The sequence below is a fragment of the Pangasianodon hypophthalmus genome, chromosome 3 (assembly GCF_027358585.1).
Source record: "Pangasianodon hypophthalmus isolate fPanHyp1 chromosome 3, fPanHyp1.pri, whole genome shotgun sequence".
Taxonomy (NCBI): Eukaryota; Metazoa; Chordata; class Actinopteri; order Siluriformes; family Pangasiidae; genus Pangasianodon; species Pangasianodon hypophthalmus.
Window position 1 is genome coordinate 28,830,672 of NC_069712.1, and position 16,737 is coordinate 28,847,408.

At 40.0% G+C, this 16,737-nt stretch overlaps 2 protein-coding genes across 5 annotated transcripts; one reads left to right on the forward strand and one right to left on the reverse strand.

The window, feature by feature from the left end:
* Positions 1–1,043: 1,043 nt before the first annotated feature.
* Positions 1,044–10,308, reverse strand: nolc1 (nucleolar and coiled-body phosphoprotein 1). 4 transcript variants are annotated; one of them, XM_053232418.1, is made up of 15 exons: positions 9,971–10,307; positions 9,250–9,305; positions 8,995–9,149; positions 7,688–7,827; positions 7,460–7,580; positions 6,174–6,298; positions 5,806–5,923; positions 5,596–5,712; positions 5,326–5,391; positions 4,685–5,220; positions 4,585–4,648; positions 3,459–4,331; positions 2,709–2,833; positions 1,958–2,041; positions 1,044–1,873 (listed from the first exon to the last, which is right to left on the reverse strand). In XM_053232418.1, the coding sequence occupies exons 1-15, from the start codon at positions 10,079–10,081 to the stop codon at positions 1,715–1,717; spliced, it is 2,850 nt and encodes a 949-aa protein (XP_053088393.1). In that variant the 5' UTR covers positions 10,082–10,307; the 3' UTR covers positions 1,044–1,714. The 4 variants fall into 4 exon arrangements, with proteins under 4 accessions (XP_053088393.1, XP_053088392.1, XP_026795282.3 ...); XM_053232417.1 differs by having other exon boundaries at positions 4,585–5,220; positions 7,460–7,577; XM_026939481.3 differs by having other exon boundaries at positions 4,585–5,220.
* A 2,869-nt stretch (positions 10,309–13,177) lies between these two features.
* On the forward strand, positions 13,178–16,062 carry mrps6 (mitochondrial ribosomal protein S6). The gene is made up of 2 exons (XM_026939138.3): positions 13,178–13,688; positions 15,554–16,062. Exon 1 carries the CDS (start codon positions 13,327–13,329, stop codon positions 13,684–13,686), a length of 360 nt encoding a protein of 119 aa, XP_026794939.1. The 5' UTR covers positions 13,178–13,326; the 3' UTR covers positions 13,687–13,688; positions 15,554–16,062.
* The last annotated feature ends 675 nt before the right edge of the window (positions 16,063–16,737 follow it).

Consider the following 16,737-nt stretch of genomic DNA (forward strand, 5'->3'; position numbering starts at 1 on the left):
GTTTTCTGGTTAAGGTTACTCCCCCTCAACGTTTAAATCTAAATATAAAACAATACAGTGGATTTGCATTTCTCCCCTACCACACACACGATAAGTGTGAACTATACATTTAAAATGTATGTAGTCTGTAGTGGAGCAGTTTAGCTCTTGCACAAACACTACAGTGGAGTGCAATAATAAGGCCATGCTGTTTGAATACAGTACAAACGATACAAGCAAACAGACATATTAGTGCATACACACCAAGAACCACACTTGTGCTGTACATTTCCTGTGTCTTTATTTTATACAGTTTAGCTTGCACAGTGACCGCTGCATGCATCAGCTTTAAACCACACAATACTGCTAGCAGTGTGAAGCAGCTGCACAATATAATGCAGAATTATGCTGAATATAGTAAACAAGGCTTTATGTAAAACAGTGCAGAAGTACTCTCGAAGCTCCAGTCAAGATGTGCTGAAACAGCATTATGGCTCCATGACTGGTCTTTAGTTTGCATATAGAGAGCCTGCTCTAGGTAGAGATGATTCATGAAAGTGAAGAGTGCCTGCTGACTCTCAAATAAGGTTTTAATGGTAACACAGCATACGGTAAACGTCTATATGCAAAAATAAATATCTAGAATACAGTAGTGGAGCAATGATATTATAGTGGACTTTTTATTCACCTGTTATATATTTTTTTCAATCTGCATACAAGTAAGTCTGAACAAAAGTTTCAAAAAGTCTGAAAAAAATTGAAATGTTGTCACGTCTATAAAGAGTCAACAGGCTGAAGGGCTAGTCTTGTGTCCTTTGGATGACACTGTTACCAGAATATTGCCATAACACTAGTTGAAAACACCATCATTAACATTTTTCTTTAACTTTTTGGAATTTCACTTATAAATTGTGCCTCGTTTTCTGGGACACATTTCTATGCAGTACTGCCCTCTGCCATTTCAGATCAACCCTGTGCATGGCTCTAGAGATAAGGACCAGAGAGAGTCTAATGCTACCTGGCTCTAATTAGAAAGAAACCCAGAAAGGTCACACAGACATGTGTTAAGATTCAGTCAGGTTTTAATTACAAACAGTCTCATGAATACATGAACAAATGGGATGAAACCAGTACAGCTGTTGCAGCATTTAAATAAGAATCAAAAACTAAACCTGCAACAGGATGAACAATGTGAGTGCTGTTACCAATGGCTTCTTATTCACATGAGGCACAATCACCACACTTGGGATATCTAATCTGATTATAATTAATATAGAACCGATTAGCTTTGCTCAGTAACCCTCACACCATTCAACATCAATATCAAATTTCTCAAATTCTAACAGAGATAAAAGAAATGTATTTAATGTCCAGAAAGAGAAATTGAGTATAACCGCTTCATTAGCTCAATAAAAAAAAAAAATCCAAACAAACTCAGGAGACTAGACCTCTGACGCAATACAGTTCTGACAGAGAAAATTGTACAAATAAAAGTATAATGTAGAAGACATATTAGCAAAACGAGGTCACCACCTAGTGGCTAAGAAAAGAAACTGCAACTGACATGGCTGTGTCTCTGCTCAAGGTTTTACTAGCACGTTATTAATAATGACCTGAGTACAGCACTAACACACTGCAGTGGTCTGGGTGGCCAGATCCTACAATACGACACCAGTGTCAGACAGAGAAATTAGTCCAGGTAGATGAAGGAAACTTGGCGTTCGTGGGTCAGCTCTCAGTCACTGTCAAATTTGATGGAGTTGATGGTGGTAGAGATGGCTCCTCCCCTGTAGCTGCCACGCTTCTTTTTCGTCTTTTCGTGTCTGAAGGACTTGCCTTTGGTGTACTTCAGCACGTTGTTGGCCTTCTCCCCCCAATCTCCACTCGCTCCCAACTTGAAGAAAAGAAAAGAGGGTCAAAAGGGAGCTTAAAACACACTCTAGTAGTACGAGTGTATAAAATAGTTACTGTGGCCTACCTTGGCTGTGAAGGAATTGTCTGCCAGACGCGGGTCTACCTCAATCTCCTCGTCTCTTATTCTACGGAAAGGAGTAGTGCCATTCTTTAAAGGACACAATGGAAAGACAGATGCAAAATTAAAAAAAAAAAAAAAAAAGCTTAATAACCATGCTTCACCACAAATAATTAGTACAGTTAATTTTAAAGATGTAGTACTCAAATATCAGTCACAAGTAATAGCAGTGATTTATTATGATATTACCTGAATACTTTTAAAGTGACTGACGCCTAGTAGCAAACATGAATCCTTCCAAAATGGATCTATTGTCTTCATTTAAAATAAACCTACAAGCAGTAGATACTACACAGCTGACACTCTCTCAATCACAGACTGTTAAATCTAAGCCAAAGCTGTACTAGCTTACTTTGGCGTAACTAGCTTACTTTGGCTGCCACGATTTAATATCCAGCAGTGAGTCATGCAGCTCAAAGCTGCTATAAAACACTACAACTAGTACAAAGCATCATCTGAGTCAGTGAGAAGCAGCCCCACTGCACTCATTTTGAATGACCCAAACACACAGCCCTAAATTAGCTTGCCCCATGTGTTTACTTGAAAGCCTTGACCTTATACTCAAATACGTAGGAAGATGTAGAAAGAGGCCAAGTGGTAAAACAGAGGAGGCATAATGGCTCTGGTGCACTCGTGCAAAGGTGCTTGAAAGCTAAAAGCTCAGCCACACTCTCCAGCCTGCAATAATCATTCTTACCTTCTGTTTGGCCTTGGGGAATGAATGAGGTGTGACGTTAACAGGCTTTTTGTTTTTGGGTGTTTTCTTTGACGCTTCCTCGTCCACCTCGTCTTCCTCAGTCCTCTTTCTTTTGCCGCCAGTGCCTGTGGTTTAAGAAAAATACACTGATGGATTAACTGTATAGGAGTATTTTTTGGGACAAAAGATATAATTATTAATTTAGCCAGTTTCCGGTCAGAGTAACTGGCAAAACAAGACAGTGAAAATCATCATTTTGTCTATATTAGCAGCAAAGAGGATTGAGGCTCAGTAGTGAGAGATCATGGAATCTGTTCACTGCCCTCATTACAAAAATGGTTATTCAGGCAATTTAGTTGCATATGCAAGTAGGATTTAACCCTGGCATGATATTCTAGTGAACAGGAAATAGGAAATGGAGATAGTGATCATTTAGGTCATGCCAACTTATCTCTTTAAAAGCTTTTTCACAAGCATATCAGCCAGGAGTCCCAAAATCCCCTGCTCCTGCTACTATTCAGCAGTTCTGGCAATTCGTAACTACACAGTACAGTAATTTTCTAATTTAGACACTTGTTGCATTAGCTTATTGGTACTCGTGAGGTTAGCAGTATCACACTGTTTGAATTGTCAAGACTGTACAGTACATTGGTCAATACCAACATAAAAATAAGAGTACTAGATTTCTACAGTACTGCTCATACTGGTTCAAAAGAGAAATTAGGCTCAGAGAAACAAGATTTTCATTACCATTTGCTGGAGTGGCAGTAGGAGTCTTGGGTGTTTTCACTTCCTCCTCTTCAGACGAAGAGCTCTCTGACGAGCTGCTCTCGGGCTTTGGCTTTGCTCTAGCAGTTGGTGTGCTTTTTGCAACAGGTGTAGTTTTTACCGGTGCAGTTTTTACCGGTGCCTTTGTTGTCTCCTCTTCATCATCAGAGCTGTCTTCACTAGAGGACGACGACTCTGCGGCCTTCGAGACAGGCGTCTTCGCTGTAGAGGCAGGGGTTTTGGGAGTCGCTGTTTTCCCGTTGGTCACGGCAGGTTTGGCCGGCGTCGTTTTGGGAGCTTCAGCCTCTGAATCCGAGCTGTCTGAAGAGTCGGAACTGCTGCTCTCAGCCTTTTTAGTGCTTGTTGGAGTCACAGCAGGCTTAGAGGAGGCAGCAGGTTTCCCTTTACTCTCCTCATCCTCCTCACTGGAGCTGTCCGAGCCACTGCTGCTGGACTCGGCTGCGGGTTTAGACGTTGTGGGTGTGGCTTTAGACCCTGTGGACGCGGCAGCTTTAGCAGTAGGGGTGGAGCTCACTGTGGAGGATGCAGGTTTAGCTGTTTTAGTTGCTGGGGTCTCATCTTCTGAGTCGGAGCTGTCACTGTCCGAGTCCGAGCTGCTCTCGGCTGGTTGAGATTTGGGTGGCGCTGGTTTAGTGGCGGGAGGGGCAGCAGCTTTCTTAGGAGGCTCCTCTTCGTCAGAAGAGCTGTCCGAGTCCGAGCTGCTCTCTGCAGGCTTGGATGGAGTCTTGGGTGTTACTGCAGTTTTAGGTGTGGCCACTGGTTTGGGCGTGGTTTTCGGTGTTGCTGTTTGGGCTGCAGGTTTGGCAGGAGCCTCATCTTCTGAGCTATCAGAATCTGTTTGCAAAAAACAGAACTCTGCCTTGTTATTTTTTATATTAACAACAATATAAAAGGACCAACCTTTCAAACTCAAAGGATTTAGAACATGCTCTAAGCCAACTTCTAACGAAGAAAGGAAATCAAACTGACAAAATGGTGCACCTATGAGAGCAAAACTGCACTCTTAATGCTGTCAAACAAATGCTGTCTTAATCATTATGCTGTCTAATCATTAACACTGTTAGCAAAGAGGATCTTCTGTTCTCACCTGAGCTTGAGGACTCAGCTTTCTTTGCAGGTGTGGCCTTCGCTGGAGGAGTCTTAACTGGGACGGCTTTAGCAGCTGGTTTGGCTTTAGCAGCTGGTTTGGCTTTAGCAGCTGGTTTGGCTTTATCATCCTCATCATCAGACTCCTCCGAACTGGAAGAGGACGACACTTCTGCAGCTTTAGCTGGGGTGGCTTTAGCTGGAGTAGCCTTAGCAGGAGTAGCCTTAGCAGGAGTAGCCTTAGCAGGAGTAGCCTTTGCAGGAGTAGCCTTTGCAGGAGTAGCCTTTGCAGGAGTAGCCTTTGCAGGAGTAGCCTTTGCTGGAGTAGCCTTTGATGCAGGAGTTTTTGTTGGTGGTTTTTCTGCTTCATCATCTGAATCCTCAGAACTAGAGGACGAGGAAGAATCCTGCTTGGCAGGGGTGGCCTTGGCAGCTGGGACAGCTTTCGCTGGTGTTGCCTTGGTGGCCGGCTTGTTTGCCTCTTCATCGTCATCCTCTGAGCTTGATGAGGAGTCATCGTCCTCGTCAGCAGGAGCTGCCGCAGTCTTAGTTGGAACTGCTGGGGCCTTAGCAGGAGCTGCTTTAGGTGGAGCAGCTTTGGCAGCTGGCTTCTCTGCTTCCTCCTCCGAGCTTGAATCTGTAAGACCAAACAGTCAGCATAAAAAAAATACAAACTTCAGAAAGTATTGATGAGCTGACTAGTGGGATTAGCATTATCCCAGAATGGTATGGTCTGTCATACCAGAGCTGTCTGAACTTGACTCATCCTTCTTGGCTGCAGGTTTGGGAGTCACAGCCTTTGTAGGAGCTACATAAACACATAAAAAGAACTGGGTTTCACAATTTGCCCAATACTGCGGCAATCCAAGTCGCTTGTGTCTAGTAGTAGTATGTTGAGAATGCATCACCACTTATCATGCAGCCTGACTTACTACCACTAGACAATCATGAAAACGAGAGAAAAAACAAAATGCTGCATTTAATTATAAAGTCTAGTTATCCAAACTCGTACCAGGGGCTTTCTTTTCTTCCTCATCACTGCTGTCTTCACTGCTGTCTGATGAGTCCTGTTTAGCTGCAGGGGCAGGGGCACTCTGAGCTGCAGGTGGAGGTACCGCACTGTATGTACCTACAAGTAAAGAAACAAAACCTCAGCCACACTGCAGATGGGTTTACTTTCTATGTGGTCCTTTTATCCTCTCAGTGGTTCTAAAGACAGTACCTGCTTTGGGCTTCTTAGTGGGTGGAGCCTCCTCCTCCTCATCTGAGGAGTCGTCACTGCTGCTGCTGGCATTGGCCGGAGCCGGGGCCTTCACCGGGGCAGGCGCCTTTACTGCTGCCTTTAATGCACAGGTCAGAAACATATACAAATCTATTGAAGACGTACTTCCACCTACAAGACGCATCAGAAATCCCTCTAGAAGTTACTGTGTTACCGCTGTCAGAGCCGGGTGTTTAGATGGTTACAATTTTTATTGGACAGTATCAAAGTACTTAATCACATCTCAAAGCTACGTGATTCGTCATGGTGAACGTATTACTGAATGAACACCCAAGATTATGGTATAATATTTATAAGTGGAATCCTACCTTTGCTGGAGCCTCATCTTCAGAGTCACTTGAGCTTTCCTCACTGCTGCTGCTCTCCTGCTTCTTCTGAGCTGGGGCTTTAGGAGCGGCCGAGGCTTTAGGGGTCACAGTCGTAGGCTTGGCTCCTGAGAAGCACAGAACAATTCACCTATTACTTAACAAGAGCCGAAAGGCACCAATCCACTGAGCAGTGATTTTGAGTGAGCAAAGTGCACTACTGAATTACGATCTGGGTATTTAATGATTCATTCACTGTAAAGCACTGAACTCTCTGTAGCCAATTTAAAGCAACCTGTACAGAGCAACTTGTTGAAAACATCCTTGAACTAATACAAATATGCCAGTGTTGAGAAATAACATTTAGATATAACCTTTCCAGAGTGGTGTTAGTCATGAACAAAAAGTACACGGTTTTAGTACTTATAAAATGACTTCAGTCTTTGTTGAAGCAGAATTACAACATAAAAGATCATTTGTATCCAAGACTTACAGAAGACTGCAAAACAAAATACTTTTTTGGGATTATTTAAATAAAGCTAATAATTACTGTTACTCACTTACATGTTCTTTTAAAATAAATGTGAAATGTAAAGCTTACAGACTGATTAAAATGAAGGCAAAACAAACTTTTATGTCAAGTTGACGGTCAGGTGCATCATACTGCGTGGTCGTTGGGCTAAATGCGTAAACTGTTCCAGGAAGGGTTGTTGCCGTGTTATGATTTCACCGTTAGTCACAATGTATGATCGGATGGTTACCACACAGATTAAAATGCATTTATCAAATATCATGCAATAGTTTCCCTCTGGACCCTAAATAATACTATAGCAACCTCTGTTTCTCCACACTGAAGACTCTGTGGCTGTATAATCACATTTTTTTTGCTGTTGCCGGGGAGTCTGCTGCCACTTCTAACATGTTTATCAAAACGCACAAAAAAACACGGCATTGCTGACCAGAATTAAACCAAACAGCTATCATATATTTTTTTTTTTTAAGAAGCACTCTGCCACAATAGTCAAATTATTTTTTTGGAGCAGTGCTCCACCTTTCCAACAATGTAAAAGATTTTATGGAAAAGTTATTCTCAAAAATATCTTTAAGAATACAGAACAATTAAGGGTTCTGATTTAATCAGAAGATTGGGTTTTTGTTATATAGTCTACACCCTATATATATATATATATATATATATATATATATATATATATATATATATATATATAGCCTGTAACATTTGCTAACTTCCTGTAGTGTCAGTCATTGTCATGCTAGCAGCTTTTTACCTGTGGCTGCAGGTTTGGCTGATTCTTCCTCCGAGTCAGACTCCTCACTGCTGGAGCTGGTGTCCTTCTTCCTGGCTGCCGCTGCAGGGGACGAGGCTGCAGGCTTCACAGCTGTGACCTTCTGAGGTGCCAAACAAAACAGTTGCCAAATTAGAAAGCGGCGTATTGACAGAAACTTGCCAGATATCCATCGGCTTTTAGGCAGATTTGCACAATCTGATAATTTACCTTTACAGGGGCTTTAGTGGTGGCTTCATCCTCAGAGTCACTGGAGTCTTCACTGCTGCTGGACTCCTCTGCCTTCTTCACCGGTGCCGCAGCCGCTGCCTTCTTCACCGGTGCCGCAGCCGCTGCCTTCTTCACCGCAGCTGCAACCACGAACACACACACACACACCCAGTCATTTACTTTAGCCAAATGTACCAATGACAGAAACCTTTGCTCTTTGTTTGGTGATTTCCCTGCTCTAACACATTCAATTTAACACCATGGTCCATTACCTGGTAATGCAACTGTGCTGGAATCCAGCGGTCGAAAGTAAAGTCAGCCCTAAACCCTAAAGTCAGAATCTGTTTGTTGTGCCACAGACACTTAGGGTACATCTTAAATAGTAGTGCATAAAGTGAATGAATCAAAACTTTTAGCCAATCATTAACATGTTCTGAGAAACAGGAAATATTACATCCATGATCAAGACACAACCACTTTCCTCAGTATGTTCCCTTAAAACGAGGTGTGTCTAGATTTTTAACCACAGATAAATTAATCAAATCCAAAAGAGTTGTGATTTACAGTAACTTACTTTACAAATACTTTACACTGGCTTGTTCTGCCTTACTATTACGTTAGTAGTAAGTTATTTTAAATAATTTGTGACTTTGCCAGTATTCTCACTTTGATCCATGACATTTTGTACCAACCAAGAATAGAGCTCTCTATGCTGAATGACACAAAACTAGCCTATTTCTACATCGCCTCATGATCCCATGCTGTTACAGTCATTGTATTTCTGCAAGGTGGCCGTTCGGTGATCATAGAACACACACACAAGAAAAACCTTCCCATGTGAAGAAATCATTATTCTTCTCAGAAAATAAAAAGAAAAATGAATTTAATGTCAGGGCTTTTACTGTGCACACAGTGAACAGAATTACCATGTAGTTTAGTTCATGGCAGGTGTTGCACTATGTTTTAAGTTATAAACCATGACTGTATTTTCAAACATACATAAACATATCACATTTTTTTTGCTGTTGCCGGGGAGTCTGCTGCCACTTCTAACATGTTTATCAAAACGCACAAAAAAAAAAAAAAAAAAAAAACACGGTATTGCTGACCAGAATTAAACCGAACGGCTCTCTCTCTCTTTTTTTTTTTTTAAAAGAAGCACCCTGCTCAATTGACAGCATGCAAAAGTTGTACAACTTTAAGACACCTGATGCAGGTTCAGTCCCTTAGAGCGCATCAATATTTCAGCCAGTACCGATTTCTGACTCTGATAGCTGTAGTTCAGTAATTGTTAGACGAGCCTTTACCTTGAGGTGTTTTCTGGGCAGGTGCTGCATCCTCCTCATCACTGCTCGAGTCCTCTTCACTGGAACTCTCCACGTCCTGCTTTGCTTTCTTCGCACGTGGCCCATTAACCTCAGGACTTTTGGGGACCGCTTTCCTTTTTGTAGCCTTCTGAGACCTAACATAAGTGAGGACATACGTCAAGTGTAAGATACAAGCAACTGGCGGAAAAAAAAAAACTTCTAACAGTAACAAGGTTATTCAGTGTACATACTTACTTAACCCAAAAACTGAAGATGTCAAGGAGTCCTTCTTCATTTTGGTCCTGAGGTTTCTAAATAAGAAAGGAAACATTTGTAAACTTAGAACTTGTTTAAAATAGCTTATGAGCAGGATATAGCTTTAAATCCATTGTGAGTGCTTAGGCAGAATGAGAAACCTCCCCAAAAAGTACTAAGACAAAAACAAGTCCTGCTGGAGGAATAAAGTCATGGCAACTATTACAGATTTTAACGGTATTTAAAAGGTCCTACAGGAGGCTCATGAGGAGGTCCCTCATGGTGATAAGATGCGAGTTAACAGAGATTTATCAGAATGGGAATATATTTATAATAGTCTCTGTAATATATGATCCTGAATTTAATGAACACTAACATACAACTTTAGGATAGAAATAGCAAATACTCCATTCAGATATTATTCACTCCACGGTGGACTCCTGAAACCAATTAAAAACCATCACTACGTATATTATTAATATATAGTGAAATAATCCCTGGTCATAAAACCGCTCTGTAGCTCCTAAAGGACAAACAGTGAGACAATGTGTCAGTCTTTGGTGTAGTAACAGGTTCCAGCTAAGTACACAGCTCCACTGGGTTTCTCAAGTAGACACGTGTTTGAAACAAACTGCGCGTGCTGCTGCGCGTGCCGTTCTTTCACCCGCTGTTCAAAACCACACACAAATACACAACACAAGACTACTTCACGTGTACTTACGACTTTAGCTTGCTTTATAAACTCCTTAGCGGCTTTGGTGAACTTGTTCTGTAGAAGAAACGTATAAACGTGCTGGTAGAGATCACTGGGCACCGAGCTCCCCTCCGCCATCTTCACTGCACTGCTACGCGCGACAGAGCCGCTTGGACGGTCACGTGAAGACGGGAAATGGCGCACAAGAAATACGTCATGGTCGGGTTCTTGTACCTGAAGCTCTTCTAATACAGCATTACTCACTGTTTACCTAAATTAGTAGCTGTATATCGAGCCACAGTGCGGGTTTATTAGCTTTGTTCACCTCGCAGCAGAGCCGTGTTTGAGTTTGGAGGATTTTTAGCGACAGTAATACCGCCTCCAACACGACAGAGGGCGCTGTGGCGTGCGGCTGAATCTCAAATGGCTCACCTTTAAACGCCTAGTGCACTAGAGTGTAGAAGCATGCCATCTCACCTATAGTGCACCTAGATAGGGAGTGAGCAGCTGTTTGGATTCAGGCTGTGTGTTTATGTAGATGTACGCAAAAACCTTCCGTAGATACGGGAAAGTGAAATGAAAAAAAATAAATGAAAGAAAAAAGCTAATGCGAAATACAGGAAAGAGAGAGAAAGAGAACTATTTAACACTAACACAAAAACTTCTACAATCTTTATCAGAAAGAACATAACAACAACAACAACAACAGTACTACTACTACTACTAACCTACATTGTAGGTTAGTATTATTATTATTATTAATAGAAGTATTGGTAGAGGTATTTAGTATTCTTTTCTTCATCTTTTCTCCATAGTGCAAAAATACTACTACTAACAACAGCAGCAGTAACAACAGTAATAATAATAATAATAATAATAATAATAATAATAATAATAATAATAATAATAATGATAACATATTTGAAATAATATTATTATTATTATCATTAGTAGTAGTAGTTAGTATTCTTTTCTTCATATTTTCTCCATATTACTACTACTACTACTACTATTATTATTATTGTTATTAATAATAACAACAACTACAACAACAACAACAATAACAATAATATAAAAAGGTAAATATTGCATTAATTTGTTTGTTTTTGTTTGTTCGTTAATTCAGTAGTATTATTTTCTCCATCCCTCCCTATAAAATAAATATGTATAGGTTAGACCATATACATTGATCTTTATGGAATAAATAAACATGTCTATGATATAAATAATAAAAAGAGTAAATGTCATTTCGACTCTTCGACCTGTTCAGCTGCGCCGCTACACAGTGCAGTCCAGTGGGTGGCAGTAAGGCACCAAACGCTCGGTTTGACCATCGCCATGAAACCAAGAAGAAGAAGGCGAAGAAGAGGAAGAAGAAGAAGAAGAAGAAGAAGAAAAAAATCCGTGTCAAACTATAATGGCTTAAATATCATGAGATGTCTAAGTGGAGTGGAATGGGGGGCAAGTTTTTCTTCATTAAAAACTATTTATGTAGCACTGATCCGGTCTGTATTTGATTATGGTAGTGTGGTATATGATTCAGCATCAAAAAAAATAAATAAATACAAGCTCAAGCTATGAGACAGTGTTGTGGAGCAGTAAAGATGACACCCATTCCAGCTTTACAAGTCTTGTTAGGAGACTAGAAATTAGAAGGAAACAATTAATGATCAACTACTGGGCTAACCTCCAGGGGCATAAAGAAGAACATCCTACGAAAATGGTCTTACAGAAGTGCTGGGAACAAAACAAAAGGTGTAGAATAAGTTTTGGGTGGAGGAGTGGAGTAAAATATATGTAGAAGAAATGCAGGTAAATAGTATCAAGATAAGCCCAACAGTTTTAATTCCCGGAATATGAACCATGGGTTTATGTGACACCTCAGATAGATTTGTATATGTTGGAAGTCAAAAAAGCAGAAAGAGAAGTAGACCCGTCATCTGCATTTTCAGTATATGTTAGAAACCAATATACCCGGTATATACAAATATATACAGATGGATCAAAAGATCCAGAGTGTCAGACAACTGGGGCTGCTTTTTTAGTTCCAGGCAGTGGAATCAAGGGAATAAAGTGAACTTCAAATCATTTGGCAGTCTATACTGCAGAAATGGTAGCAATTCTTTTGGCATTGCAGTGGGTAGAGGAACATAAACCCGGGAATGTTTTAATTTGTTCTGACTCAGTATCAGTCTTAAAGAGTTTGAGATCTTTTAAATCTAGCCACCAAGATAATCTCTTTAGTATTTTACAAATACACTGAAGAATTGTTCAAAATAATATTTCAGTCTGTTTTAAATGGGTTCCTGCACATATAGGAATAAAGGAAAATGAAGAAGTGGATAAATTAGCAAAACAAGCATTACAGAGAGAAATCATAGAGATTCAAGTTCCGTTAAGTAAGTCAGAGATTAAGGTTTTAATTTGGAGTAAAGTCAGTCAGTCAGTCAGTCAGTCATATTTATTTATAAAGCACATTTAAAAACAACAGCTGTTGGCCAAAGTGCTGTACAAAATTTAAGCATATACCAAAAATACAAAAGTAAACATAGAACACAGCAACAAATAGTACACTACAGTTATGCCACTGCGCTTACTTATGACCATATGCAACAGTAAATAAATAAGTTTTAAGAAGAGACTTAAAATCAGCACATGTTGGTGCAGTTCTTATATAGGGGGCAAATTATTCCAGAGCTGTGGAGCGGCCACTGAAAAGGCACGATCTCCTTTTGATGAGTGGTTTGAAAGTGATTGAAGAATGGCAAGTAAAGTGGAATAATGGGAAAAAGGGAAGATTTTTTTACAGCTTAATTAATAAAATAAGTCAGAAGATAAAATGTATAGGTAAATCAAGGAAAGAAGAGGTTATTTATAATAGAATAATGTTAGGTCATTCAAATTTAAATAGCACACTTAAAATGATAGGGAAACATCCAAACGGATTATGTGAACAATGTCATGTTGAAGAAACAATACCTCAGGTGATTCTTGAATGTATTAAGTATGAACAAGAAAGGAACAATATGATAGAAGAAATAAAGAAAAATAGGAATTCAAAAAGTACATTTGAAGGTTTTAATAAAATGGTCAAGTGAAATTAATAGTAAAGCTTTCTTTGATTTTATTAGGGAGACGGGGCTGATAAATAGAATATAAATCTGTCTGTTCCACACTCCGGAGCAGAAGGTGGCGGTAATGCACCTGTTACGCTGGTTGCCAGCCGCCGTTAAAAACCAAGAAGAAGAAGAAGAAGAAGAAGAAGAAGAACTATAATGGCGGCGTCCTATATCTTGTAGTGAAGTCACGTTTTCTCCTTCCAGAAGAGTTTTTTAGTCTTGAACGTGAGCGTTACCCCTCAGGCAGGCTGAACTCGGATAATAATGCCTCGTTACGAGCTGGCTCTGGTGCTGAAGGCCATGCAGAGGCCGGAGACCGCGGCTGTGCTCAGGCGCACGGTGGAGACCTTGATGGAGCGCGGCGCCGTGGTCAGAAATCTGGAGAACCTCGGCGAGAGAAGGCTGCCGTACAAGATCAGCAAACACAACCAGCGGCACACACACGGAGCCTACTTCCTCATCGACTTTCACTCCGCACCGTCCATTCTGACTGCTTTACTCAATCACCTGGAGAGAGATGTGGACGTAGTGCGGCAGACTGTGTTAAAGAAAGACACAGAGCCTCCTAAAGCCCCGTGCTGTGGTTCCTCACCTGCTCAGACAAACAAGATGACTTCTGCATAAACGTGAGGCTTTACAACGACCAGGCACCCCATGTGTGCAATAACTGTAACTCTTAAAATCGAGAAGTTAGTTGAAGGACCAGTAGACAAGAGTGTGTTTGGGTTCATTGGGATCTACTGTGGCATTAGCTCATTAGCTGTCATGTACATACACTTATACCACAGTGCTGCTGAGCTCTCGATTCAGAAGGTGTTGATGAATTTTCTATAACAGCAGATCTGACAGTAGTTACAGCTCCAAGGCAAATCACAGGTTTATATTAATGCTATAGTAACAGCTCATTCGTATTCCTCTTATTGCAGACAGTCAGCAAAAATTCATTTTTAAACGTCCAGGTGTCAGGAAAGGCGTAGTGGTAGTGTTGCCACCTCGCAGCTTGTTCTCCATGTTCTCCGGTTTCCTTCCACCTGTTAAAAAAAAGCATGCATGTAGGTGGATTGGCTACAGTAAATTGCCTGTAGATGTGAAAGTGTGTGTGCAAGATGCCCTGCGATAGACCCGAGGCCCATTCAGGATGTATTCTTGCCCAGTGTTTCCAGGATAGGCTCTGATCAGGATAAAGCGGATTCATGCATCACACCTGCTTTCTGTCTCTTTAAAGAAAGTCTGCAGCTCTTGTTGAAGCTAAACGTATTGGCTTACCTTTTCCGAAGACTGAAGCTGCGATGCTGCACTGTTAAACACTGCATTACCAGTGAAAACTGCATGTCTATTGGGGGTGCCAGATAATGCCAAGTACTTACAAGTACCAGGCTATTCTTAAACTAATTGATCTGGAAACAAATAGCATTGTGATGATGTATCATTTAGTTTGGCCATATAGATGGTTTTGTAGTCAGTTGGGCAGATTTTAAACTGTTGGATTGGATTGAACAGTTCTTTCAATCTGCCAACCGTGACCTTCATGGCTGTCTCGTCCGCAAATGTGTCAAGTTGCTGGGAATCACATGGTCACTGAAATTGTGTCATTGTGTGTTGCACATAATTCAGATTAAACAATAACCTGTCAGTTCTGCGAAGGCCAAAGCCACACCTAGCCACCGCTTAGCTCTGCCACTGGTTATGCGTTTGGCACTGGTATAGCAGTGTTATTAGGGATTTGAAACACCTCACTATCACTGCTGGATTAAGAATAAAAATATAAATAAATTACTATTACTGTCTTATATACTATTAGATTAAGGACTTGTAAGTGTAGAGTTAAAGACTATAGCCTATGAACAATTAGTTTTAATCATCTAACCCTTGATCACTTCTCAGTTTCTCAACCAAAACACATTTTTGTGGTTCTCAAGCCAGCAGTGATATAGAGGTGTTTAAAAAATGCCAGAAAGCCTGTTTCACCTGATAAAGTCATACCTGAAAACTGTACATATTTGAAGGGCTTACCTGATAAAACGACCAGTAAGTAAATGAAAAAAATAAATAAACAGGCAACTGAGTTACACTTTTGACCCTAAATCTGTACTATTGTCACATTCACTTCTGCATGTTAGATATGCTAAATGACTGACAAAGCAATATCAGTGATTCACTGCTCTCTAAGGGATTCTGAGTTACCCATGGTGCATTGCGAGCATACATATATAATATCTTATTTTCTAGTGGCTCTTTATTATGATTATGTGCCTGTGTACGTGGTCCCAAACAAGAAGTTCTCTTAGGTTTTCTCTATTAGACTGGATTCTACTAAAAACTAATATAAATGCTAGCATTTGGGCGTCAGCCTTACGACTGGTGGATTATACTGGACAACTCCGGTGGTGACACGTGACCGCTGACTCAGCAGGCATTGTCGTTAGTGTATTGTTTTCTAACTTGTAAAGTAAGGAAAACTTACATTGCTTCTTTTTCTGTTCCCCCTCAGGTCTATAAGGAAGAAGATACACTGCTGGGTTTTGCTGAATTTCAACTACATTCATGTGAAAGTTTATAATGAGAAAGGAATAAATAAAAAAAAAAAAAAAAGTTAATCTTTTTAAAATATGTTTGTGTTTGTTAATTCATGTCTAATAAGTCAACACTTTTAAACCCATTACAGCACAATGTGTGCATGCCCCTGACAAAGGAAGAGAATATTCTACAACATAAAATGTAAATCATTAAAGGAATAAAACAAAAGCCTTTAGGCCCAAATATATATGCAGTTATTTAACTATACTTGAATTGTAATATATACTCGACTAGGATTGAATGTTTACTTTCACAGTAATGCCATCAACTGTAATCACAGCTGTGATTAAATCATATGTGTGTGTTAGAACAGATAACTCTTTAATGTGTTCAAATGAAAGTGTTTGGCAAGAGTTAAGTGTTAGGATTCTTTTAAATGCTGAAAGTGAATCTTTTCAAGGAAAGTAAAAGCCTTGTTCTCTATTGGGCCTGCTATAGTTTTTGTATATATTATACCTTTCTGAAGAACAGAAAAGTCAAATAACAATAGGTTTGTCCACACTTGTACACATTTACTCGAGTAAAAAGTAAATGATTTTATACTACAGTAATGTTCTTAGTTTTCTATTTCAATTCTTTTTATTTTTATTTTATAATCTATTTTTTTCTATTATCAGTTATTTTATGTGCCATGAGCTCTGACGGTAGCTAAGTGACTGTAAGTGACCGATCACCTATGTCTCAGAAATGTGCTATATACTCTCTAGTGTGTCGCATGACTTCCTGACGACACACTCCTGTTTTGCTAAAAGATCATTGGGGAGGGTGTGTGAAAAATTAATGGTCAAGATTTGCCGAGACACTATGAATTAAAAAAAAATAATAATAACCAAAAAGTAGTTTCCCTGTATATTTACTCAATCTCCATGATCACTTGACTACAGTTTATATTTGTTTCTCTGTTTTCATGTCAAAGTCCTATTTTTTTTCACCTCATTTAATTCACATCTGATTCACCTTTCCTGTAATTCAGCTCCAGATTTGGGCCTTTTTACTGGGTTGTTGTTTATATTATTTAAGATTTAATCCAAGAAAAATTGCGTAGATGAAGTCGAGGCCTTTTTTGGACTTGAGAGGAGCCAGCAAAAGAGATGTGTT

Bases quoted from the DNA above. Each gene is read 5' to 3' on its own strand.
- nolc1 (XM_026939481.3), bottom strand. From the start codon at position 10,081: ATGGCGGAGGGGAGCTCGGTGCCCAGTGATCTCTACCAGCACGTTTAT. The intron at 5,392-5,595 runs GTACGAGTTTGG...GTGTTTATGTAG, and splicing joins GGAAGAAAAGAAAGCCCCTG to CTCCTACAAAGGCTGTGACT. The intron at 5,221-5,325 runs GTATGACAGACC...TTGGTCTTACAG, and splicing joins GTCAAGTTCAGACAGCTCTG to ATTCAAGCTCGGAGGAGGAA.
- mrps6 (XM_026939138.3), top strand. From the start codon at position 13,327: ATGCCTCGTTACGAGCTGGCTCTGGTGCTGAAGGCCATGCAGAGGCCG.